This window comes from Salmo trutta, chromosome 18 (genome assembly GCF_901001165.1).
Source record: "Salmo trutta chromosome 18, fSalTru1.1, whole genome shotgun sequence".
Taxonomy (NCBI): domain Eukaryota; kingdom Metazoa; phylum Chordata; class Actinopteri; order Salmoniformes; family Salmonidae; genus Salmo; species Salmo trutta.
Genome location: NC_042974.1, coordinates 6,209,091 through 6,236,610, shown reverse-complemented (window position 1 = coordinate 6,236,610; position 27,520 = coordinate 6,209,091). Strand labels below are relative to the sequence as shown.

General features: G+C 41.0%; 2 protein-coding genes and 1 long non-coding RNA gene across 4 annotated transcripts in view; 1 reads left to right on the top strand and 2 right to left on the bottom strand.

The window, feature by feature from the left end:
* The window catches only part of col9a1b (collagen, type IX, alpha 1b), a 49,844-nt gene extending 47,410 nt beyond the window's left edge, over window positions 1–2,434 (top strand). For both annotated transcript variants that reach the window (XM_029697586.1, XM_029697587.1), the window contains one exon: window positions 351–2,434. In XM_029697586.1, coding sequence (XP_029553446.1) covers window positions 351–547 — 197 coding nt within the window. In that variant the 3' untranslated portion in view covers window positions 548–2,434. The remainder of the gene's footprint in view (window positions 1–350) is intronic.
* A 183-nt stretch (window positions 2,435–2,617) lies between these two features.
* LOC115152791 (uncharacterized) lies at window positions 2,618–5,159 on the bottom strand. Its single transcript, XR_003867576.1, has 2 exons — window positions 4,800–5,159; window positions 2,618–4,599 (listed from the first exon to the last, which is right to left on the bottom strand). It is a non-coding gene; the product is annotated as an uncharacterized LOC115152791 (long non-coding RNA).
* Window positions 5,160–7,162: 2,003 nt separating this feature from the next.
* Window positions 7,163–27,520, bottom strand: part of LOC115153630 (collagen alpha-1(XIX) chain) — a 130,799-nt gene continuing 110,441 nt past the window's right edge. The window contains exons 36-38 of the mRNA XM_029699268.1: window positions 24,125–24,262; window positions 12,043–12,120; window positions 7,163–10,166 (exon numbers count right to left, since the gene is read on the bottom strand). Of these exons, the coding sequence (XP_029555128.1) occupies window positions 10,048–10,166; window positions 12,043–12,120; window positions 24,125–24,262 (335 nt within the window). The 3' untranslated portion in view covers window positions 7,163–10,047. The remainder of the gene's footprint in view (window positions 10,167–12,042; window positions 12,121–24,124; window positions 24,263–27,520) is intronic.

Genomic DNA, 27,520 nt, shown 5'->3' with positions numbered 1-27,520 from the left:
CTAAAAATAATCAAGTGGCCATGTAGACTTTATACAATATTTAGTAGGAATAGCTAAGTAATTTCAGTTTGAATATTGTCGCTAAAAAGTTACAGTAATCCTTTAAAAAAAGTAGCTTTTTGATGATTCACCGTAACATTTTGGAGTGTTCATTCAACTGTAATTGTTACTCTGGCAACATGTTCGCCACAAACAGAAGCCTTATTGATCTCGCCTTTGGTCTTAGAGTCTCTAGAATGTTCTAGTTTTGAGTCTTTGAGGTTCTAGTCTTGAGTCTTTGGGGTTCTGGACTTTCTACTTTGGTGTAAGATGGTCTAGCTAACTCTTCTCTAACTCTTCTCCCTCCACAGGTGAGCCCGGAAAGCCTGGTTACGGGCAGGAGGGACGTGATGGCGAGAGAGGACCTCCAGGTGTTCCTGGCCAGGCTGGTGTACCTGGGCCTCCTGGTAATGCTGGCCCCAACGGCTACTGCGACCCATCGTCCTGCAACCTCAGACCTGGGGACATTGACACCAGCATCAAGGGCCCGGAGGGAACTAGAACCTAGAGCCACCACCCAGTGGAGGTTGGTGTCGCTTTAAATCTGAGGACTGGATGTAATGGCTGTAATGGAATGAATGGAACCGTTTCAAACACCTTGGACTCTGTTCCATTTATTCCATTACAGCCATCACTATGACCCATCCTCCCTTCACCAGCTTCCACTGCCCAACACCCAGAGAGGGGTAGAGACAGAGACTAAGATGGCAGATGGACAGCTCTCCCACTCCAACCCTGGGAACACACAACGTTCTCACAGCCTCTCTACTCTGAAGGCTGTTGCTGTAAAGTGGCCCATTCTAACGTATCTGCAGTGTTTTGTGAGAATGTTCTGTGCTAGCCAGATCTCTTTCGGATATGAAGGAGTCTTCCACTTCCACAAATGCGAAACAAAATTAAGTATTTTGTTGCAAAACAATAATAATCCTGAACCTGTTTGGATGTGTAACAGTTTTTTACATGACAGATTTTCTTATTTTCTTTTGTTGTTTTCAGAAAAGGGTGCTCTATTTTAAGATATGAATGTTTTGAAGACAATATATATTTGTTTTTGTTCCACTGTCCCTGTAAACCTAATGTCCTTAATAACCACCAGACAAACACCTGTCCTTAACCACCAAACTACCTGTCCTTAACAACCACCAGACAAAACACCTGTCCTTAACAACCACCAGACCAAACTTCCTGTCCTTAATAACCACCAGACATTCCACCTGTCCTTATTAACCACCAGACATCATCCTGTCCTTAACAACCACCAGACAAACACCTGTCCTTAACCACCAAACTACCTGTCCTTAACAACCACCAGACAAAACACCTGTCCTTAACAACCACCAGACCAAACTTCCTGTCCTTAATAACCACCAGACAAACACCTGTCCTTATTAACCACCAGACAAACACCTGTCCTTAATAACCACCAGACAAACACCTGTCCTTAATAACCACCAGACAAACACCTGTCCTTATTAACCACCAGACAAATACCTGTCCTTAATAACCACCAGACAAAAACCTGTCCTTATTAACCACCAGACAAATACCTGTCCTTATTAACCACCAGACAAATACCTGTCCTTATTAACCACCAGACAAATACCTGTCCTTATTAACCATCTGGCTGTATTTGTATGTTCTCTTTCCTCCTTTCCTCTCACTGAAACAGCTGTATACTGTAGCCTACATGTTGATTTCAGCAGCGGCTCCATCCACATCCACATCACATCACGCTAATCCCTCCCCAATAAAGTAAAACCATAAAGCAATACCAGGATTGCCTTTAGCCCAAAGTGTATTTTTTTGTATTTCTAATGTACTGCATCATCACGTTCTATATTGAAATATCATATACCAAAGATAGACCTGGTGAAAAACAGTGATATCAGTTTGTACAGAAAGTACCTGGTGTATTTCCAGCCCCCTGCTTTCCTTCCAGAAATTTAAATAAAGAGATAGGACTGACACTAAGCCCCACTGACTGACTGACCTTCCATATATGCTGTGCATCTCTGTAAATTGTTTTCAATTGTGGTTAATTATATTTCCTACAAAAATAACTATCCTAATGATTGAATGTGAGGTTTGTTCTCATTGTACAGTGTGAGGAGGATTCTGAGAGATTATTATTTTGAATATTAATGGAATATTCCCTTCACAGTATTCTGTTCACTGTTGAGTACTATGTCACCCATAGAAATGAAGTCACTAGAATGGCAATTCCAATGCGATTCTATTTCTATGTGAAATCCTCACAGGGTTTGGAGAGATGGAGAAAAGTAAGTCAGTTGTTTCTATTTTATTATATGATGATGATACTATTTGAGGGTGACATCACAGTTTGTACAAATATCTAGGAGGAGGATCTAGAAATTTCTAATAAATTCTCAAAAGTTTTTTTTTCTGTGACTTTGTTCACTCCAAATAAAGCAATGCCGCGGTCAGTTTTAAATATATTTCCAACTCTCAGGAAGTTTTTTAAACATTGTACTCAAATGTACTGCTGGAATACTCAGAATAAGCAATATCTTCTCAGAAAACATAACCTTGCTGAAGTGAATATACAAAAATTATCTTAAAAGCTCTTGAATCAGTTTATTGACATAAATAATAGACAATCTGGTATTCAAAACATAGTTTCATATAACGCAAACATGTGACAGTTAATTAAGGAATTGATCATGAATAGAAATATTCAGTAAATTCTACCTTTCTAGAAATATGTGATGATAATATCATCCAAATCACCAGTTGTACTTTTCTCTGTCTCTTTATCGATACTGCATAAGGAGCACCAAGAAAGCAGAACTTCACATCAGCAAGATATCGTATTTTATTCACATTTTGATAGTGACACACCAATGTGTAATCTGAGTAGGTCATTATAAGCAAATAAAACACATGAAATGTAAGAAATGATTGTGGTACAGATTTAAGGCAGGTATCGGTAATCAGAGTGTAAAATCAACAGGGTTTTCACAGAATGCTGTAAAGTCAAAAGAATTGGTGGAAAAATATTACACTTCACTCATATTAAAATTGCTGTACAACCTCTACTATATGGTCAAACAGTGGTTCACAACTTCTAAGTATAGGCTTTCAAAAATGATCAACAGAAGATGACTAGCTTGGCACCAATTCAATAGGCCTATAGTGAACACCTTTTTCTATCCATTACGTTTAGCATTTCAGTCTCGAGGTAAATTTAAACCGTTAGCTTTAAAGTAGCAGTGTAGTAGGATAGTGGTACAGCTAGAGTGTAACATCACGCTGACTAAACTAGTATGTGTACGGTATAGCCGTATAGCCTCAGATGAGGTAGACCATCAAATTAAAATAACAATTATCACACTCAAACACAAATAACAAAGTACATAAATTACCAAGATAATGAGATAAAACACGCTGTTAAAAGAAAATACTAAATACATGGAGAGGTCTTCTTCTCCACAAAGTGTTGACTGACAAGTTCAGAAGACCATGGAGATAATAGAACAGTGAAAATGAATCGGTTGTTGAGTTGAACAAACTTCTTTGTATGAAGCTTTTGAAGTGTTTGTATGGTGTCCATATTAGGACAGACACATCTCCTGATGAGACTGAGACTGTCCTAATATGGACACCGTAGAGCTGTTTTCCGAAGGCAACAAGGTTAGGTAGCAGGGTTGGGGCTAATCCCATTTAAATTCACCAGTTCAGGAAGTAAACAAATAACATTTCTTGTCATTGAAATCCATTTCAGTTTACTTCCTGAAATGAGAGCATTGTCATGGGATTGACCCCAACCTAGGTACTGTAGGTAGTGCTAGGAGAGCTGTTCTGTTTCTATCCCTTTCATAAGCCCTGGTACACAGCAGCAGCCATGGTAACTAGGGCCCCTTGCTTTACTATTATGGTATGGACAGATTGTTCATTATCATTCAGGGAATGCCATGGACAAATAGCAGAGAAAACAGAATAAATTAGGTGAACCCATAGTGAAGCAGACAATCAGGTGAACCTAGAGGTGAACCCATAGTGGAGCAGACAATCAGGTGAACCTAGAGGTGAACCCATAGTGAAGCAGACAATCAGGTGAACCTAGAGGTGAACCCATAGTGGAGCAGACAATCAGGTGAACCTAGAGGTGAACCCATAGTGAAGCAGACAATCAGGTGAACCTTGAGGTGAACCCATAGTGAAGCAGACAATCAGGTGAACCTAGAGGTGAACCCATAGTGGAGCAGACAATCAGGTGAACCTAGAGGTGAACCCATAGTGAAGCAGACAATCAGGTGAACCTAGAGGTGAACCCATAGTGGAGCAGACAATCAGGTGAACCTAGAGGTGAACCCATAGTGAAGCAGACAATCAGGTGAACCTTGAGGTGAACCCATAGTGAAGCAGACAATCAGGTGAACCTAGAGGTGAACCCATAGTGGAGCAGACAATCAGGTGAACCTAGAGGTGAACCCATAGTGAAGCAGACAATCAGGTGAACCTAGAGGTGAACCCATAGTGAAGCAGACAATCAGGTGAACCTTGAGGTGAACCCATAGTGAAGCAGACAATCAGGTGAACCTTGAGGTGAACCCATAGTGAAGCAGACAATCAGGTGAACCTAGAGGTGAACCCATAGTGAAGCAGACAATCAGGTGAACCTAGAGGTGAACCCATAGTGGAGCAGACAATCAGGTGAACCTTGAGGTGAACACCTAGTGAAGCAGACAATCAGGTGAACCTAGAAGTGAACCCATAGTGAAGCAGACAATCAGGTGAACCCATAGTGAAGCAGACAACCAGGTGAACCTAGAACTCATGGTAACCTTTCAGAGTATAAATGGACTTGTATTGAGACTGGAAGCTGCTTTTAAAGTGTACAACAATGTACTGATACTTCAGCTTCAATACGAAGGCAGTCATCTTGGATGTTACAAGAGGAAAAACAACATGACTGTCTTGACCTATTTACTTCAATGGGTAAACATTGAAGCTGATTTCTTTTTAAAATGACAACATCTACTACAACATGCTTCTGCAACTCAACATAACAAGAGGAAAAACATTCATGACCATGACTTAAAGGCCCACTGCAGTCAAAAACCTGATTTACCTGTGTTTATATATATATATATATATATATATATATATATATATATATATATATATCTGTGTTTATATATATATATATATATATATATATATATTCAAACTGTGAGGTTGGAATAATACTGTGAAATTGTACTTTTAGTGTAAGAGCTGTTTGAAAAGATGGGATGGAGTTTTGGCCTGCACGATGACATCACCACTCCCAGACAGTCCTTGCAAAATTATTCCTTGAGAAATGTCTCTTTGCTAAAAAGCTATTTTGTTTCTTTTTGACCATTTTAATTGAAAACAATCCCAGTAAGGTACTTAATTGTTACCCAAAAATGATTTGATATTTAGATAAAAACAGCTGCATTGGATCTTTAAGCGATCTCCTTCAAGAGAGTTTGCTCTGAAAACACACACAGCAAAACATACTACTAGCCTGGAATCCACAATGGTGAAAGGGTACATCCAGCTTGGTTTCAAGGCTAACAGACTAACCACGTCAAGCCATCATCATTCATCTAAGGACGGGTGTTGGAATGTGGAAATTAGCACAAGTTAATACAACACATCAGATGATTCATTATTTTAAATAAAATGTTAATCAATATAGCAAACAATCTTCAAATGAACACTAGAGGGCCCTGTCCACTCACAAATGAAGTGAGGACACGAGAAGCAGCTCCCCATATTCTGTGACATTCTGCCTATGGCTGTGTTTACACAGGCAGCCAATTCTGATCTTTTGCTGTAATATTGGTCTTTTGACCAATCAGATCTTTTGCCAATAATTGGGCAAAAGAATCCGAATTGGGCTTCCTGAGTAAACGCGGCCTTTGTGTCTTACTTCCGGTAGTATCATTTAGCCACATAAAATGTTCACGTTGAGATGCCAACAAAACGAGCAAGCAGTAACAGTGTGACATGGAAATAAAGAAATGCCTCAATGTTGTTAACCAATTAGCTAATGTCTTCTGTAAAAGTCAAAGGGTTGAATAGGCAGTTACCTCATTGACATAAAATGACCTGAGCCATACATATAACCAAGCACAGGAGGTTGGTGGCAACTTAATTGGGGAGGACAGTCTCATAGTAATGGCTGGAGCGGAATGGTATCAAATACATTAAACACATGGTTTCCATGGTTTCCATGTGTTTGATGCCATTACATATGTTCCGTTCCAGCCATTATTATGAGCCGTTTTCCCCTCAGCAGCCTCCACTGTCACCAAGCCATCTTCAAAGAACTTCAATCAATTTGATGCTCTGAAATACTAAGAGAAAATCTCCAACTCAAAGAAATTGGAGCGCAGTAGTGTGACATTGTTTTGAATTTTTGACCCCTTTTTAACCCCAATTTCGTCATATCCAATTGGTAGTTACAGGCTTGTCCCATCACTTCACTGCAAATCTGGTATGGACTCGGGAGAGGCGAAGGTCTAGAGCCATGCGTCCTCCGAAACACGACCCGGCCAAGCTGCACTGCTTCTTGACACAGTGCTCGCTTAACCCGGAAGCCAGCCGCACCAATGTGTCAGAGAAAACGCTGGGCCAAATTGTGCGCCGCCTCACGGGTCTCCCGGTCACGGTCGGCTGTGACACAGCCTGGGATCAAACCCGGGTCTGTAGTGACGCCTCAAGCACTGTGATGCAGTGTCTTAGACCGATAAAGAAGGCAAAAGAGACATTTTAAACATCACAAAGTGTCATCTCCACCCACGTACTTTCTCCAACTTATCATTGCCTTTGAGGGTCCATATCCAATCAAACCTACATTAGTATTAGTCTCCCAGACGCATGGTATCCAGTACTGCCTAGGGTCGGGTTTAGGAGACGACAATAATATAGTTATTGAATAGTACCTTTGTTTAACTACTGAATGTCTGGTAACACACATCTTATCGATCTCTATGACGACAGTCTCCCGGCTGTTTTTACCGTGACTTTTCACAAAAAGATACGGTTTTAGGTCACTGGGGCAAAATGAAACACCTAAGTGCATGTTTGATTGAATTGAGGCCTGAGTGACAGAGAGAGCACTCTGATAACATTTGTGAAGAAAGAACACATAGATATTTAATTAATGTCCTTGATTCTTAGCTTATTACTTTCCAATCAGACACACAACAAATAAAATATAAAAACCTCCAGTCTAAGACACAGCAACATAATATATATGTATACAGTGACAAACAATGCTACATGGTCGAAGAGTTGAGGGAGAAATACCTATCTGAGCAGTAATGTACAGATATGGTAAAAATAAAAAATAAAAACACTTTCAGAAAATAAGAGTTCAAGTAAAGACCCACCAAGAAAACAAAAGAAAGAAAACTCAGAAGTAAAATATTGCAGTGTTGTTATTAGATAAGAAAGATCACCTCTTATGGCTTCAAAATCTAAATATACACATAGCACCCATGTAGACTGATGTACACACAGCTCTGATGGAGGAATCAGCTGTATACTCCCATGTAGACTGATGTACACACAGCTCTGATGGAGGAATCAGCTGTATACTCCCATGTAGTCTGATGTACACACAGCTCTGATGGAGGAATCAGCTGTATACTCCCATGTAGACTGATGTACACACAGTTCTGATGGAGGAATCAGCTGTATACTCCCATGTAGACTGATGTACACACAGCTCTGATGGAGGAATCAGCTGTATACTCCCATGTAGACTGATGTACACACAGTTCTGATGGAGGAATCAGCTGTATACTCTCCATGTAGACTGATGTACACACAGCTCTAATGGAGGAATCAGCTGTATACTCCCATGTAGACTGATGTACACACAGCTCTGATGGAGGAATCAGCTGTATACTCTCCATGTAGACTGATGTACACACAGCTCTGATGGAGGAATCAGCTGTATACTCCCATGTAGACTGATGTACACACAGTTCTGATGGAGGAATCAGCTGTATACTCTCCATGTAGACTGATGTACACACAGTTCTGATGGAGGAATAGCTGTATACTCCCATGTAGACTGATGTACACACAGTTCTGATGGAGGAATCAGCTGTATACTCTCCATGTAAACAATAAAAGCTGACTCACATCATGAATCTGACCCCATAAGCAGACATTATAGTGACATATAAGTAGCTAATATGTCATCATAAGTGACGTCTAACTTAGTGACAAATTAGTAATACGTCCACAGAACGTGGTTAAATGGCACAATTTTTTGGACATATTCTAATGAGACCATGTTGCCAAAAGAGCAGCGGTGTAACAACATCTCCAATCCTACCATATTCTATTGGTTTCATTGTACTGGGCAATTTCAATCAATCGCTGTAGTATTTGACATGTATTTGTCTGCCCTCTTTGGAGACAAGACCATGGATAAAGGGAAACTGTCCTACTTCATGTTAGCCATATGTATGACTGCAAGAAATCTACATTGAAGTCTTCGCGGCTAACTTCATGTGAACGTGAGGTGATACGACATTAGCATAATATACACACTTACACATAAACTGTACATGGAAGAAATGTCAACTTGACCAAGCCTTCACAAACTACATTCAGTTGGCATTAAGCTAGTGTTTTACCCTTGATCATGTTGTGCTGGTTGTCTTGAGATATGGCAACAGTCAGGCGATGTTACCTGTTGAATAATATCAGAACTCAGAACCCAATCTAGCAGGCTACTCAATTAGTCTGTTATGAACACTACATGTTGAGGTGTATAGTATGTGGAGAGATCTCAGTGAGTAACGCCTGACATAAAGTACCTAGAGTGTAGGGTGTGACGAGAGAAGAACCCAGTATTCTGTTTTGATACAAGACCATCCCTTTACAATTACAACAGTATCATGCAATATATCTGACTGGTAGGTTTTGAAACACAGAATATTTAGCATTCTCAAAACTTTATCAAATTCATGAGCAAAGCTCTAGTAATGAATTACACTACAAGATATTCAATATGTTATGTAACTGGATCAAATCATGTAGCTAGCTTCAATCTAATACGTTTCACAAATATCCCTTTCATTGATGAAATATATATTAATATATGAAATATATATTCATAAATATATTCATGTTAAATGAACCTCCTTCACTTTGGTATGCATAAACAGTTCACACTAAGAATATTGATTAGTCATACACAAACACTCACATTTCAGACTGCCTGTTTACCAGCTCACACACACATAACGAAAATATCAAATGAGACCAAACGTGTGCATAGCTATCCCCATAAACAAGCATTCTCAAATCACTTAGAAAATGTTTTCTCCTGACAGTATTATTTAAAGAAACAAATTAATTTACGGCCTCGAAAGACTTAATGTGAATTAATATGGAATGCATCAGGTCACAGCAGGGGAGTTGTGTGAAAACAATAAATAAATTAAACAGTACTTCATATGATCATTATAGCTATAATGACAATAATAATGGACTGTAACACATTTAAAATGAATAGAATAACCATCAATGTAAAGTAACAAATAATTGCATTTCAATGCTTCTATGGTCATAAGAAAACCGAAAGCCGAGCGCTCCAGGGTGAAGTTTCCACTTGGTACAGATCTAGGAACAGCTTCCCCTCCCCCAATGCTAATCTTAACAATTAGTGGGGAAAATGCAAAACTGACCCAAGATCAGCATCTATGGGCAATTTCATCCTACACCATTGTTATTGTATCTATTTCTGGTTGTGAGTCTTTCCCATGTAAAGCAATAACAGAGGATGAGTGTTTTCAATGTAAAACTGACCACAAGGACGATACTGTCTGTCTGATATGAGCTGTCTGAGTGATCAGGCTCCACACGCCCGGCTCCTGTGTCTATGGTTGACTGCTGTAGAGAGATGGAGGCTGGATGGGTGGAGGGGCCCCTGGGTCCTAGCTATTGAGAGGGCCCTTATTCGTTGAAGGATCCCCTATCAGTTGAAGGGGGCCCCTAGCCGTTCCGTCTGGAGTGAGAGGATGGATGGAGACAGTCACTGGGATCACATTTACCATGAGGTCCCTGGGGACCTGAAGGGCCCGGTGGCCCCTGGATACTGCTTCCAGGTTCACCTGCAGACAAAAACACTTTCACATTTGTGGGGAGTAGTGAACTTCAGGAGGAAGTAGAGATTATTTGGACGCAACCATTGGGTGATTGTTTAATCAATCAAATAAACCATGAAGGAAAACAGGATGTTATCAGAGGAACAGTATTACTGGGAACAGTATTATCTAGTCAGCTAACAAAACTGCTTTCATGTGCCTAACTGCAACTCTTTAAAAGGAGATGAAAACACCCACGCTCATGCATACTTTACACACAAACCCTCCTCAATACAGATCAGAATAAAAAGTTAATGTTCTGCACAAAAAGATCAGAATGAAAGATTTTGCTGCTTCGCTCCCGGCAGAGAAGAATCTCTCTGAGATCACGCTGAATAGTGAGAGAGTTGATAAAACGGAAATAAGAGATTCAAGTGCATGTTTCTTTCATAACCGCCCTATCAGGGATGATATACTAATTGTTTTGTGTCAGCTTGGTACCTCAGTGTAAGAGAGCACGTCATTATGAGTAGCTCTGCTCATTAGTTCTGTTGGCTTACTAATTACTCATGTTTTTAATCGGAAAACATCAAAGGACCTCATGATGAACTGTTGTCCATGTTAGAGCTGGCGGTTACACTTTACTTGAACCCTCCTTCATAAGGGCTACATGACACTGTCATAACCATGACATAACTGTCATAACCATGACATAACTGCCATAAACATGACATAACACTGTCATAACCATGACATAACGCTGCCATAAGCATGACATAACAGAGGTTATAAACAGTCAGCTTTTTATTTGAATGAATGTTTTACTTTTATTTAATCAGGGGAGCCCATTGAGACCATGGTCTCATTTTCGATGGTGCCCTGAGGACAACAGGTTTATAACGGAGGGTTCAAGAAAGAAAGTTTTACCCAACGGAAGTGTAGGATTCTACAACTAAAGCCGTACAATGATGGTATACTGGTATTTCCCCCTTTCATAAAGCATCAGTTCCATGTGTAAATATTAAATAACTTTATACCAAACACAATGATGGTATACTGGTATATTCCCCTTTCATAAAGCATCAGTTCCATGTGTAAATATTAAATAACTTTATACTAAACACGATGATGGTATACTGGTATTTTCCCTTTCATAAAGCATCAGTTCCATGTGTAAATATTAAATAACTTTATACTAAACACAATGATGGTATACTGGTATTTTCCCCTTTCATAAAGCATCAGTTCCATGTGTAAATATTAAATAACTTTATACTAAACACAATGATGGTATACTGGTATTTTCCCCCTTTCATAAAGCATCAGTTCCATGTGTAAATATTAAATAACTTTATACTAAACACAATGATGGTATACTGGTATTTTCCCCTTTCATAAAGCATCAGTTCCATGTGTAAATATTAAATAACTTTATACCAAACACAATGATGGTATACTGGTATTTTCCCCTTTCATAAAGCATCAGTTCCATGTGTAAATATTAAATAACTTTATACTAAACACAATGATGGTATACTGGTATTTTCCCCTTTCATAAAGCATCAGTTCGATGTGTAAATATTAAATAACTTTATACTAAACACGATGATGGTATACTGGTATTTTCCCCTTTCATAAAGCATCAGTTCCATGTGTAAATATTAAATAACTTCATACTAAACACAATGATGTAATGGTTGCTGCAGGTTTACATTCCATTTTCCTTCTTGCTCTTCAATGGCTATAGGGCTTAGCATAATTTCACCACTTCTTCAAAGCAGTGTGCAGTGTGGGTGTGTGTGTGTGTGTGTGTGTGTGTGTGTGTGTGTGTGTGTGTGTGTGTGTGTGTGTGTGTGTGTGTGTGTGTGTGTGTGTGTGTGTGTGTGTGGTGTCTAGCTGTTACCTGGTGGACCTGCCAGACCTGGAGCTCCTGGTATCCCCAGACCTAGCTGACCCCTCTCTCCTTTCTGACCTCTGTACCCTGGAAAGAAACACAAGACAATGACCAGACTGGACTGGACTCCCAGCCAAAGACAGCAGACTGGACTGGACTCCCAGCCATAGGATGGCAACAGGTAGCCTGGTTCCAGATCAGTTTATGTTGCCTTGCCAACTGTTATGGTCATTGTCATGCCAAACATAGCACCATGCCAGTTGGCTATACAACGAGATGGACAGATCTGGGACCAGGGTATTGGAAAACAAGACCAGAGGTAGATGAATCCCATGGTGTTTATGCATAAAGAATTTGTGATGAGTGGTTTAGGATGAAGTGAAGAATAAGTCATCTCATGTCCACTCTACGCAGCCTGAATATTCTAGTGTACATCTGGTACCAACAGCGCTGCTTCTCTCTCTCAATACTGTACTGTCCCTGTCAACATCACAGCAACACAATAGTCTCAACACTGTGGACGGCCTTCAACTCCTCTCTATGTGGTTTCCAGGAAGACCAATGGCCTATTTCATCAAGGCAACTGATGTAAGGAGATCTGAGTACTGTAACTGTTCATGTGAGGTGTATCCACTACTACGGTAGTTACTGTAACTGTTCATGTGAGGTGTATCCACTACTACGGTAGTTACTGTAACTGTTCATGTGAGGTGTATCCACTACTACGGTAGTTACTGTAACTGTTAATGTGAGGTGTATCCACTACTACGGTAGTTACTGTAACTGTTCATGTGAGGTGTATCCACTACTACGGTAGTTACTGTAACTGTTCATGTGAGGTGTATCCACTACTACGGTAGTTACTGTAACTGTTCATGTGAGGTGTATCCACTACTACGGTAGTTACTGTAACTGTTCATGTGAGGTGTATCCACTACTACGGTAGTTACTGTAACTGTTCATGTGAGGTGTATCCACTACTACGGTAGTTACTGTAACTGTTCATGTGAGGTGTATCCACTACTACGGTAGTTACTGTAACTGTTAATGTGAGGTGTATCCACTACTACGGTAGTTACTGTAACTGTTCATGTGAGGTGTATCCACTACTACTGTAGTTACTGTAACTGTTCATGTGAGGTGTATCCACTACTACGGTAGTTACTGTAACTGTTCATGTGAGGTGTATCCACTACTACGGTAGTTACTGTAACTGTTCATGTGAGATGTATCCACTACTACGGTAGTTACTGTAACTGTTAATGTGAGGTGTATCCACTACTACGGTAGTTACTGTAACTGTTCATGTGAGGTGTATCCACTACTACGGTAGTTACTGTAACTGTTAATGTGAGGTGTAACCACTACTACGGTAGTTACTGTAACTGTTAATGTGAGGTGTAACCACTACTACGGTAGTTACTGTAACTGTTCATGTGAGGTGTATCCACTACTACGGTAGTTACTGTAACTGTTAATGTGAGGTGTATCCACTACTACGGTAGTTACTGTAACTGTTAATGTGAGGTGTATCCACTACTACAGCAGTTGCAGTTTATGTAGAAATATGTTGCTCAGAAAGAAATCCCAGGTCATTAAATAATAACACACTCCCTAAATCCCAAATGACACCCTATTCTCCTACATAGTGCACTATTTCTGACGAGAGCCCTATGAGTCCTGGTCAAAAGTAGTGCACTATATAGTGAATAGGGTGCCATTTGAGATACAACATCTGTCTTCTGGCATGCTGTCAAAACATGCATCATCACACCGAGCCAATGGAGGCTGTGTTGGATGTGTGTGTGTGTGTGTTGGAAGTGTGTGTGTGTTGGATGTGTGTGTGTGTGTGTTGGAAGTGTGTGTGTTGGATGTGTGTGTGTGTGTGTTGGAAGTGTGTGTGTGTTGGATGTGTGTGTGTGTGTTAGAAGTGTGTGTGTTGGATGTGTGTGTGTGTGTTGGAAGTGTGTGTGTGTGTTGGATGTGTGTGTGTCGGAAGTGTGTGTGTGTTGGATGTGTGTGTGTGTCGGAAGTGTGTGTGTGTTGGATGTGTGTGTGTGTCGGAAGTGTGTGTGTGTTGGATCTGTGTGTGTGTCGGAGGTGTGTGTGTGTTGGAGGTGTGTGTGTGTTGGAAGTGTGTGTGTGTTGTGTTGTGTTGGAAGTGTGTGGCATCATGGGGTGACATGGCTCTTTCTGACAGCAAGAGAGCTGCCTGCCTGACTGCAAGCGAGAGTCTCTGAAGAATTCAAAACAGAGCAAAGATGCTGTCTGCATCCCAGATGGCACCGTATTCCCAGAAGTAGAACACTAGTTTTGACCAGAGTCCTATGGCCAACAGTAGAACACTAGTTTTGACCAGAGCCCTATGGCCAACAGTAGAACACTAGTTTTGACCAGAGCCCTATGGCCAACAGTAGAACACTAGTTTTGACCAGAGCCCTATGGCCAACAGTAGAACACTAGTTTTGACCAGAGTCCTATGGCCAACAGTAGAACACTAGTTTTGACCAGAGTCCTATGGCCAACAGTAGAACACTAGTTTTGACCAGAGTCCTATGGCCAACAGTAGAACACTAGTTTTGACCAGAGTCCTATGGCCAACAGTAGAACACTAGTTTTGACCAGAGTCCTATGGCCAACAGTAGAACACTAGTTTTGACCAGAGTCCTATGGTCAACAGTAGAACACTAGTTTTGACCAGAGCCCTATGGCCAACAGTAGTGCACTATAAAAGGAATAGGATGCCATTTGGAATGCAAACGCAGTTTTAATCAAAAAGGGTCAAAGTCAGGAGTCAAACAGAGATTCTCCTGAAGGAGGATCAACAACACAAGGTGTTCACTGTGTGATCAATGACGTTCCTAATAGAGAAATAGGAAGAGAGAAACAATCATTTAATATCAACAAACTGATGGCAAGTGCTCTGACGAAGAAGCTTGCTCTGAGAAGCATCAGCATGAAACCTTATTGAAAGGAATGAAGTTGACTTCCTGAACCTCCTGTCAGTATTTCATGAAAAGCGTTTGGTCCGTTTAGAAGAAGTGGTTCTGTAAATGCCTCTATAAGTGGTACTGTAGCTTCTTCCACTGCCTGGAATTTCACATCACACTTTAAAAAGGTAATGTAATGTAATGAATTGAACAAGCAATTCTAACTCCTTAACTAACTAAAAGCCATCCAACCACTTACACCCTCAAACCCTGTCTACCTCAAGTCCTTTCAAAGGGATGGGGAACGAATAACTAGACATATACTGAATACATTATTACATTTTACATTCTGAACAGACCATTCTTAACACAGTAAAAACAAGCTCATGCACATTATGCAGCAGGCCAGAGAAATGAAAGCATATTCCCGAGTCTGGCAAGCGAGTTAGTGTCCTTTTGTACTCTTTTCTCATTCAAATTCACAAACACTTACAGTACACAAATGCAACTGTCATCTCTCCATGCAGACAGGTTGATAATATGACAAGCACTGGAGAGAATAGGAGAACTAGTCTACAGAACAACAGCACTGCAATAGCAAATGTAGATCACAAACAATATCAAAAGGTGAGAGGGGCTGAGGAGCTAGAGGAGGGCTTTATCCAAAAGGCATCTTAAAGTAATTGAGCCCCAGAACATGAGAGCTGGTTGGTTGGTTGGTTGGTTGGTTGGTTGGAGGGAGGGAGGGAGGGAGACAGGGTCTGCCTCCAAAATGGCACCCATATTCCCTATATAGTGAACTACATTTGATAGTGCTCTGGTCAAAAGTGGTGCACTATATAGGGAATAGGATGCCATTTGGGACGCACCCCATTTCCCCCCAAAATGCACCTTAAAGTAACTGAGTCTCAGGTCCAGAGTTGGGAAGCCATCAGAAACACTGACTGAGAGAAGTATTAAGCAGTGTGTACACTGCAGTCCAGCCAAGCACAAAGGGGAAACTGTGAAATGTTCTGCTGCTGCTGTTTACAAGACAGAGAACATCTCAGAGAGAAAAGGCTTGTGAATTTCCTAAAATGGATTCCTGGTGAGAGACATTCCACACAGAGCAGACTATCATGAGTCTCCTTTCAAACACGCACGGCGCCTCCAACCCTCACTCAGGGAGCTGGCATACTGTAGCATTCCATGAGAAAGAATAGCACTGTACCTTAAAGCTGTAGTCCGTAATTCAAACAACAACAAAGCGGCCGCTCCAGCCCCACCACTTTTGTTGGTATAACAGCTGAGAGATGTGGCTGAATAAATGTAACCACTCTTAAATTCATAGACGGAGCTATGGATGCAAGAACTGACCATCCAGGAGATCAAAATTATCGTTTTAACCACATTTTGAAGCTATACAGTGTTTGTTTACAATTACAGTGACGGTGTAAGACAGTTCTACTAAGCTCATGAGGCATTCATAACTTATATTCTTTAGGAATCAATGGCTATATATTATTAATTTAAAAGTAAAAAAAAAAAATTGCTGTACAAATCCCAGATTTCACCTTTAAAACATCAAACCACTGCATAGGCCCATGGGAAATGAAGAGGACATGAAGTATAGCTCCACTGAGGGGACCGACATCCATCAGATATATTGACAAGCAGCATTGTGTTTCCCAGCTTCATTGACCAACAGAAAGCAGCACAGAGAGCCAGGGGGACAGTGCTGTGTAAATGACAGTGATTAAGAAACTGCCTAGATGCTGGAAAGGGAACTGTAGACTGTACTTAGTGGCTGATTCACTAAGCATCCACACCTGCCTCATGGCTTTACAATACAATCAATGCATTCATACCTACTGGCTACTGACTGTATTCCTTTTATTAGCTTTTATGTGTTTTTTACTCTCTGAAATAGCAGGTGCAAATGCTTAGTGCATCGAATACATTAGATAAAACAAAACAAAACAATGAACAAACCCAAGATGTATGGCAAGGTGTAATACACAATCGTAATATGCCAAACTGGCCAAATAAATGTCAACGTAAAACAAGCACGATGGATTTATAAATCTTGAATATGGTACATGTGTATGGGAAGAAAGCCAATAATATCTTATAAAATACAATGAAAGTTAAAAACGCAGTGACAGAGGTCAATAAAAATAGTGACATAAGTCAAAAAAAAATTAAATAAATGGCAAAGATGACCCAATAATGATAACATCAAACAGTGACAAAGTTATGTAAGAACATCTACAAACCCCCTAATCCCCCATCCCCACAATGAACATCATTTGGAACCTGTATCCATGGATCTATGTCTATGGATGTACTTCAATAGTTTGACAGATCATAGCCCCAAGTCATATCAAATCCATGAGTCAAGAAGAGAGTGTGAATCCAGCAGAGGGGTTATTTTTCTTCATAAACTCTTCATTTTGGCACATTTGAGAGGAAGTCAAATTGGATATTCCAGAGGAGAGATGCTCTCCAGTGGAGGATGACAGACATAATGAGAAAATATTAGCCCAAACTCCCTCTCTCCCTCCCTCACTCTCTCCCTCATTCTCTCCCTCTCTCTCCCTCCCTCTCTCCCTCCCTCTCTAACTACCTACCTCTCTCCCTCACTCTCTCTCTCCCTCCCTCTCTCCCTCTCTCTCTCTCTCTCCCCAGCCGCGTGGAGGAGAGGAGGCACAAGTCAACAACGGCAGAATTAAAAAGTTGTTGAATTTCTTTCTGATTTACCCCAAGAGACAAACATTTTCCTCTTGATTTCCCCAACAAATAATTATTAGTAAAGAAGAAGCTGCATTTTGATTAGAACCACTTTGAAGCATATCAAATAAACAGACAGGACATTGAATTATATCAAATAAACAGACAGAACATTGAAGCATATCAAATCAAACAGACAGGACTTTGAAGCATATCAAATCAACAGACAGGACATTGAAGCATATCAAATCAACAGACAGAACATTGAAGCATATCAAATCAAACAGACAGGACATTGAAGCATATCAAATCAACAGACAGAACATTGAAGCATATCAAATAAAACAGACAGAACATTGAAGCATATCAAATAAAACAGACAGGACATTGAAGCATATCAAATAAAACAGACAGAACATTGAAGCATATCAAATCAACAGACAGAACATTGAAGCATATCAAATCAAACAGACAGGACATTGAAGCATATCAAATCAAACAGACAGGACATTGAAGCATATCAAATCAACAGACAGAACATTGAAGCATATCAAATCAACAGACAGAACATTGAAGCATATCAAATCAAACAGACAGGACATTGAAGCATATCAAATCAACAGACAGAACATTGAAGCATATCAAATAAAACAGACAGAACATTGAAGCATATCAAATCAAACAGACAGGACATTGAAACATATCAAATCAACAGACAGAACATTGAAGCATATCAAATAAAACAGACAGGACATTGAAGCATATCAAATAAACAGACAGAACATTGAAGCATATCAAATCAAACAGACAGGACATTGAAGCATATCAAATCAACAGACAGAACATTGAAGCATATCAAATAAAACAGACAGGACATTGAAGCATATCAAATAAACAGACAGAACATTGAAGCATATCAAATCAAACAGACAGGACATTGAAGCATATCAAATCAACAGACAGAACATTGAAGCATATCAAATCAAACAGACAGAAGATTGAAGCATATCAAATCAACAGACAGAACATTGAAGCATATCAAATAAAACAGACAGGACATTGAAGCATATCAAATAAACAGACAGAACATTGAAGCATATCAAATCAAACAGATAGAACATTGAAGCATATCAAATCAACAGACAGAACATTGAAGCATATCAAATAAACAGACAGAACATTGAAGCATATCAAATAAACAGACAGAACATTGAAGCATATCAAATAAACAGACAGGACATTGAAGCATATCAAATCAAACAGACAGGACATTGAAGCATATCAAATCAAACAGACAGGACATTGAAGCATATCAAATCAAACAGACAGAACATTGAAGCATTTCAAATAAACAGACAGGACATTGAAGCATATCAAATAAAACAGACAGAACATTGAAGCATATCAAATCAAACAGGGAAAACCATTAAAGCAATAGAAACAGGTCAGTTGTTACTTAATATGATGAATATGATTAGCCTAGACCAGCGTTTCCCAAACTGGGTTCTGGGGACCCTAAGGGGGGCACGTTTTGGTGCCCTAGCACTACACAGCTGATTCAAATAATCAAAGCTTTATGATGAGTTGAATATTAGAATCAGCTGTGTAGTTCTAGGGCATAAACCAAAACATGCCCCCTTGTGGTCCCCAGGACACAGGTTGGGAAACGTGGTCTAGACACAGTAGATTAAATACATTCACTTGGTAGTTACATTGTAATTGTTGACAGCCGCATATTATCATACTCGTAGTCAGTTATACTGTATCAACGTTAACACTGGTAGTTAGATAAACGGAACACTGTGAGGTAGCTAGATGCCCCTGCTCTAAGTAGGGGTGGGCAATTCCAGTCCTCGAGGGCTTGATTGGTGTCACAGTTTTCGCTCCCGCTAACACACCTGACTCCAATAATCACCTAATCATGATCCTCCGTTTAGAATGCAAGTTGATTAATCAGCTGTGTTTTCTAGGGACGGAGAAAAAGTGTGACACCAATCAGGCCCTGGAGGACTGGAGCTGCCCACCCCTGCTCTAAGACATAAGGACCAACACATTCCATGGCATTTTATTTGTCCTGTCACCATAGGACACATGGCACTGCTAGAAGAGATGGTACTATATTGAACCAAAAAGGGTTCAATCGATGACTCTCTTTATAAACATTGCTCTCAAACGGGATCTACATGGAACTACAAAGCCCCTATATGTTTAGCAGTATAATTCATCACTAGAACCTGCATGGCTCTTACAAGAGGACCTATAAGAGACTGCACAGTGGGCGCAGCTTGCTAGGTAATTCTATTCAATGTCTTATAGAGGTAGCAAATCAAATTGTTATTGATGTAGGAGTGTGTTTGTGTGAGCTGAGCAGTCAGAGTCGTTATTGATGAAGGAGGTTGTTTGTGTGAGCTGAGCAGTCAGAGAGTTGCCCAGGGTTTGATAAAGGATGTCCACTCTCCACCCTCTCTCCCTCGCTCCTTTCCTTTTACATTTTACCAGAGCTTTGTTTTTCGTGGAGTTGAGGGGAGTGAGGTATCAATCGTGGTATTCTTTCCTGTCCAAACTGATATTACTTTCTCTTATTCTCCGCCCAATTCTTCATTTGTCTTCATATTATCACAGAGAGAAAGAGCGAGAGAGAGAGAGAGAGAGAGAGAGAGAGAGAGAGAGAGAGAGAGAGAGAAAAAGAAAGACAAAAAGAAAGAGAGAGAGAGAGAGAGAGAGAGACGGCTCAGCTATGTTGTTCACCAACAGCACCACACTCCTCCTTCCCTTCCCCCCGTCTCTCCATCTCATCCCTTCAGTCTGTATTGATATATCTGGCTAGCAGGAGATCCATCTCATCCCTTCAGTCTGTATTGATATATCTGGCTAGCAGGAGATCCATCTCATCCCTTCAGTCTGTATTGATATATCTGGCTAGCAGGAGATCCATCTCATCCCTTCAGTCTGTATTGATATATCTGGCTAGCAGGAGATCCATCTCATCCCTTCAGTCTGTATTGATATATCTGGCTAGCAGGAGATCCATCTCATCCCTTCAGTCTGTATTGATATATCTGGCTAGCAGGAGATCCATCTCATCCCTTCAGTCTGTATTGATATATCTGGCTAGCAGGAGATCCATCTCATCCCTTCAGTCTGTATTGATATATCTGGCTAGCAGGAGATCCATCTCATCCCTTCAGTCTGTATTGATATATCTGGCTAGCAGGAGATCCATCTCATCCCTTCAGTCTGTATTGATATATCTGGCTAGCAGGAGATCCATCTCATCCCTTCAGTCTGTATTGATATATCTGGCTAGCAGGAGATCCATCTCATCCCTTCAGTCTGTATTGATATATCTGGCTAGCAGGAGATCCATCTCATCCCTTCAGTCTGTATTGATATATCTGGCTAGCAGGAGATCCATCTCATCCCTTCAGTCTGTATTGATATATCTGGCTAGCAGGAGAGAAATACCTATGAATCCTTACAACACAGAAGTGTCCATTCACTTTCATTGAGTCCCCCAGACGTCCACACAAACAACCTCTGAAAGAAAGCAAATATATTTTCCAATTCTCCTCACTCTCTCGTTTCAGCAACACATCTTCCCTAAAAGAGTAGTACTTTTTATTTCACTCTCTCGTTTCAGCAACACATCTTCCCTAAAAGAGTAGTACTTTTTATTTCACTCTCTCGTTTCAGCAACACATCTTCCCTAAAAGAGTAGTACTTTTCTCTTCCTTCTGTCTCCATCACAACACATAACTACAGGGCCTTTGGGTATTAGAAGCTACATTGTTTATTCAATTTAGACTGTAAGATCCTTTTTGTTTCAACTCAGTGACCTGAGCTCCTCTGCTACTGGCTTGAAGGCAGGTACTCAGGTGAGCTAAAGTACACCACCAAACTCAGTAATAACCTGTGAATACACCTGCACACATACACAACTTCCCTTCATTCAAAAAGTAGCTTGGAGCTGTATTAAAGGCTGTTATGTATTACTTCAGGTCAGGTTATAGTGTAGCAGATGTGGTCAGAGTAGAGAGGAGTGAAGTGGAGAGGAGAGGAGTGGAGAGGAGTGGAGAGGAGAGGAGAGGAGTGGAGAGGAGAAGAGTGGAGAGGAGTGGAGAGGAGAGGAGAGGAGTGGAGAGGAGAGGGATGGTAGAGAGGAGTGGAGAGGAGAAGATAGGAGTGGAGTGGAGAGGATAAGATAGGAGTGGAGTGGAGAAGAGAGGAGTGGAGAGGAGTGGAGAGGAGAGGAGAGGAGTGGAGAGGAGAGGGATGGTAGAGAGGAGTGGAGAGGAGAAGATAGGAGTGGAGTGGAGAGGATAAGATAGGAGTGGAGTGGAGAAGAGAGGAGTGGAGAGAGGTGGTAGATAGGAGTGGAGAGGAGAAGAGAGGAGAGAATAGGAGTAGAGAGAAGTGGAGAGGAGAGGGGTGGTAGAGAGGAATGGAGAGGAGAAGATAGGAGTGGAGTGGAGAGGATAAGATAGGAGTGGAGTGGAGAAGAGAGGAATGGAGTGAGGTGGTAGAGAGGAGAGGAGAGGAGAGGAGAGGAGAGGAGTAGAATAGAATAGAGTAGAATAGAGCAGAGCAGAGTAGAGTAGAGTAGAATAGAGCAGAGCAGAGCAGATGAGATGAAAATAGAAGAATAGAGTAGAATAGAACAGAGTAGAGTAGAATAGAATAGAGTAGAGTAGAATAGAACAGAATAGAGTAGAATAGAATAGAATAGAATAGAGTAGAGTAGAATAGAGTAGAGTAGAATAGAACAGAATAGAGTAGAATAGAACAGAATAGAGTAGAATAGAATAGAGTAGAGTAGAATAGAACAGAATAGAGTAGAATAGAATAGAGTAGAGTAGAGTAGAGTAGAATAGAGTAGAATAGAGTAGAACAGAATAGAGTAGAGTAGAACAGAATAGAGTAGAATAGAACAGAATAGAGTAGAGTAGAACAGAATAGAGTAGAATAGAACAGAATAGAGTAGAGTAGAACAGAATAGAGTAGAATAGAACAGAATAGAGTAGAATAGAACAGAATAGAGTAGAATAGAATAGAGTAGAATAGAACAGAATAGAGTAGAATAGAATAGAGTAGAGTAGAGTAGAGTAGAATAGAGTAGAATAGAGTAGAACAGAATAGAGTAGAGTAGAACAGAATAGAGTAGAATAGAACAGAATAGAGTAGAGTAGAACAGAATAGAGTAGAATAGAACAGAATAGAGTAGAGTAGAACAGAATAGAGTAGAGTAGAACAGAATAGAGTAGAGTAGAACAGAATAGAGTAGAATAGAACAGAATAGAGTAGAATAGAACAGAATAGAGTAGAATAGAACAGAATAGAGTAGAATAGAACAGAATAGAGTAGAGTAGAGTAGAGTAGAACAGAATAGAGTAGAATAGAACAGAATAGAGTAGAATAGAACATAATAGAGTAGAATAGAACAGAATAGAGTAGAGTAGAGTAGAGTAGAACAGAATAGAGTAGAATAGAATAGAGTAGAGTAGAATAGAACAGAATAGAGTAGAATAGAATAGAGTAGAGTAGAGTAGAATAGAGTAGAATAGAGTAGAACAGAATAGAGTAGAGTAGAACAGAATAGAGTAGAATAGAACAGAATAGAGTAGAGTAGAACAGAATAGAGTAGAATAGAACAGAATAGAGTAGAATAGAACAGAACAGAGTAGAGTAGAACAGAATAGAGTAGAATAGAACAGAATAGAGTAGAGTAGAACAGAATAGAGTAGAGTAGAACAGAATAGAGTAGAGTAGAACAGAATAGAGTAGAATAGAACAGAATAGAGTAGAATAGAACAGAATAGAGTAGAATAGAACAGAATAGAGTAGAATAGAACATAATAGAGTAGAATAGAACAGAATAGAGTAGAGTAGAGTAGAATAGAACAGAATAGAGTAGAATAGAACAGAATAGAGTAGAATAGAATAGAGTAGAGTAGAATAGAATAGAGTAGAGTAGAGTAGAGTAGAACAGAATAGAGTAGAATAGAACAGAATAGAATAGAGTAGAGTAGAACAGAATAGAATAGAATAGAGTAGAGTAGAATAGAGTAGAGTAGAATAGAATAGAGTAGAGTAGAACAGAATAGAGTAGAATAGAATAGAGTAGAATAGAGTAGAGTAGATGACAGTAGAGTAGAGCAGAGCAGAGTAGAGCAGAGCAGATTAGGGTAGAGCAGAAAAGATGACAATTGAAGAGAAGGGTATAAAAGAGAAGAGAAAATAAGAATAGAGTAGAGTAGAGTAGAATAGAGTAGAGTAGAGTAGAGTAGAGTAGAGTAGAGTAGAGTAGAGTAGAGTAGAGTAGAGTAGAGTAGAGTAGAACAGAACTTATTTTCTTATATTCTATTCAGATGTAGATCTCTTATGCTGGTGTGAGACAGAGTGTGGAGGAGCATTACTTTATGTCTCCAGTGGTTTTAGCAGCCTGTGGTTCTTACCTTGAGGGCCGGGGGGGCCTTCTTCCCCTGGAGGCCCTGGGGATCCGTCGTTGCCAGGGGGACCGGGAGAACCCTGTCGAACCTGCGCCGCTAAAATGGCCGCCGGCATCTTCTGCATGGCATGGCTTGATAGTCTCTCTGGTGAGTGACATAAAAATTCTGTATTACAATAATACCAACAATGTCTGCAAGTGATAGACAATTCACATTCTGTATCATAATAATACCAACACTCTCTGCAAGTGATAGACAATTCACATTCTGTATCATTGTAACAATGGTCCCGGGGAAGAAGGCCGGCGTTTTACGTGTCCCCAACCGATTGTGTTTTTTTGTTCGTTTATTTGCGTTGTTTGTAACTTATTTTTGTACTTATTTTGTACATAATGTTGCCGCTACTGTCTCTTATGACCAAAAAATAACTTCTGGACATCAGGACCGTGATTAATCACCACGGACTGGCAGAATCTTTTTTTCCTTTAACGAGTCTGACGAGCCCGACGTGAACGATATACTGCTTCTCGGGAACAGGCCCAGATTCCCGTGATTTGCGTGAAGAAGAGGCAGAGAAAAAGGGGCCAGAGGGCGGGCTGCCTTCTGAGAATTCGTAGTTAATCGAATAAACCCCCACTTCCTTCCATTCTGCTAGCAAACGTGCAATCTTTGGAGAATAAAATAGATGACCTATGCGAAAGATTAAACTACCAACGGGACATTCAAAACTGTAATATCTTATGCTTCACGGAGTCGTGGCTGAAAGACGACACTGTCAACATACAGCTGGCAGGTTATAAATAACAGCTGGTGCACGATATCTAAGGAAATCTCCAGCTATTGCTCGCCTAAGGTAGTGTATCTCATGATAAGCTGTAGACCACACAATCTACCTAGAGAGTTACATTTACATTTACATTTAAGTCATTTAGCAGACGCTCTTATCCAGAGCGACTTACAGTAGTGAATGCATACATTTCATTAAAAAAAATTCTGTGCTGGCCCCCCGTGGGAATCGAACCCACAACCCTGGCGTTGCAAACACCATGCTCTACCAACTGAGCTACAGAGAAGGCCATGTGTATTTTTTGTAGCTGTTTACATACCACCACAGACTGAGGCTGGCACTAAGACAGCATCGAAGGAGCTGTATTCCGCCATTAGCAAACAAGAAAATGCTCACCCAGAGGCAACGCTCCTAATAGCCGCCGACTTCAACGCAGGGAAACTTGAATCCGTTTTCAAAAATTTCGATCAGCATGTTAAATGTGCAACCACAGGGAAAACAACTCTGGACCACCTTTACTCCACACACAGAGATGCATACAAAGCTCTCCCTCGCCCTCCATTTGGCAAATCTGACCATAATTCTATCCTCCTGATTCCTGCCTACAAGCAAAAATTAAAGCAGGAAGCACCACTAACTAGATCAATAAAAAAGTGGTCAGATGAAGCAGACGCTAAGCTACAGGCCTGTTTTGCTAGCACAGACTGGAATATGTTCTGGGATTCCTCCGATGGAATTGAGGAGAACACCACATCAGTCATTGGCTTCATCAATAAGTGCATCGATGACGTCGTCCCCACAGTGACCGTACGTACATACCCCAACCAGAAGCCATGGATTACAGGCAACATCCGCACTGAGCTAAAGGCTAGAGCTGCCACTTTCAAGGAGCGGGACTCTAACCTGGAAGCTCATAAGAAATCCCGCTATGCTCTCTGACGAACCGGCAAAGAGTGAATACAGGACAAAGATCGAATCGTACTACACTGGCTCTGATGCTCGTCGGATGTGGCAGGGCTTGCAAACCATTACAGATTACAAAGTGAAGCACAGCCGAGAGTTGCCCAGTGACACGAGCCTACCAGACAAGCTAAACTACTTCTATGCTCGCTTCGAGGCAAATAACACTGAAACATGCATGAGAGCACCAGCTGTTCTGGAAGACTGTGTGATCACGCTCTCTGCAGGCGATGTGTGTAAGACCTTTAAACAGGTCAACATTCACAAGGCCGTGGGGCCAGACAGATTACCAGGACGTGTACTGTGAGCATACACTGACCAACTGGCAAGTGTCTTCACTGACATTTTCAACCTCTCTCTGTCTGAGTCTGTATTACCAACATGTTTTAAGCAGACCCCCATAGTGCCTGTGTCCAAGAACACTAAGGAAACCTGCCTAAATGACTACCGACCCATAGCACTCACATCTGTAGCCATGAAGTGCTTTGAAAGGCTGGTCATGGCTCACATCAACACCATTATCCCAGAAATCCTAAACCCACTCCAATTTGCATACCGCCCCAACAGATCCACAGATGATGCAATCTCTATTGCACTCCACACTGTCCCTTCCCACCTGGACAAAAGGAACACCTATGTGAGAATGCTATTCATTGACTACACCTCAGCTTTCAACACCATAGTGCCCTCGAAGCTCATCAATAAGCTAAGGACCCTGGGACTAAACACCACCCTCTGCAACTGGATCCTGGACTTCCTGACGGGCTGGCCCCAGGTGGGAAGGATGGGTAACGACACATCCGCCACGCTGATCCTCAACACAGGGGCCCTTCAGGGGTGCGTGCTCAGTCCCCTCCTGTACTCCCTGTTCACTCATGACTGCACGGCCAGGCACGACTCCAACACCATCATTAAGTTTGCCGTCGACACAACGGTGGTAGGCCTGATCACCAACAACGATGAGACGGCCTATAGGGAGGAGGTCAGAGACCTGGCCATGTGGTGCCAGGACAACAACCTCTCCCTCAACGTGATCAAGACAAAGGAGATGATTGTGGACTACAGGAAAAAGAGGACCGAGCACGCCCCCATTCACATCGACGGAGCTGTACTGGAGTAGGTTGAGAGCTTCAAGTTCCTTGGTATCCACATCACCAACAAACTAACATGGTCCAAGCACACCAAGACAGTCGTGAAGAGGGCTGATTGGTTGCATCACTGCCTGGTATGGCAACTGCTCGACCTCCGACTGCAAGGCACTTCAGAGGTTAGTGCGAACGACCCAGTACATACCAGGCCCTAACAATTGTCAAAGACTCCAGCCAGCCTATTCATAGACTGTTCACTCTGCTACCGCACGGCAAGCGGTACCGGAGGGCCAAGTCTAGGTCCAAGAGGCTTCTAAACAGCTTCTACCCCCAAGCCATAAGACTTCTGAACATCTAATCAAATGGCTACCCAGACTATTTGCAATGGCCCCCCTCCCACTCTTTTACACCACTGCTACTCTCTGTTGTTATCATCTATGCATAGTCCCTTTAATAACTCTACCTACATGTACATATTACCTCAACTAACCGGTGTCCCCGCACATTGACTCTGTACCAGTACCCCCCTGTATATAGTCTCGCAATTGTTATTTTACTGCTGCTCTT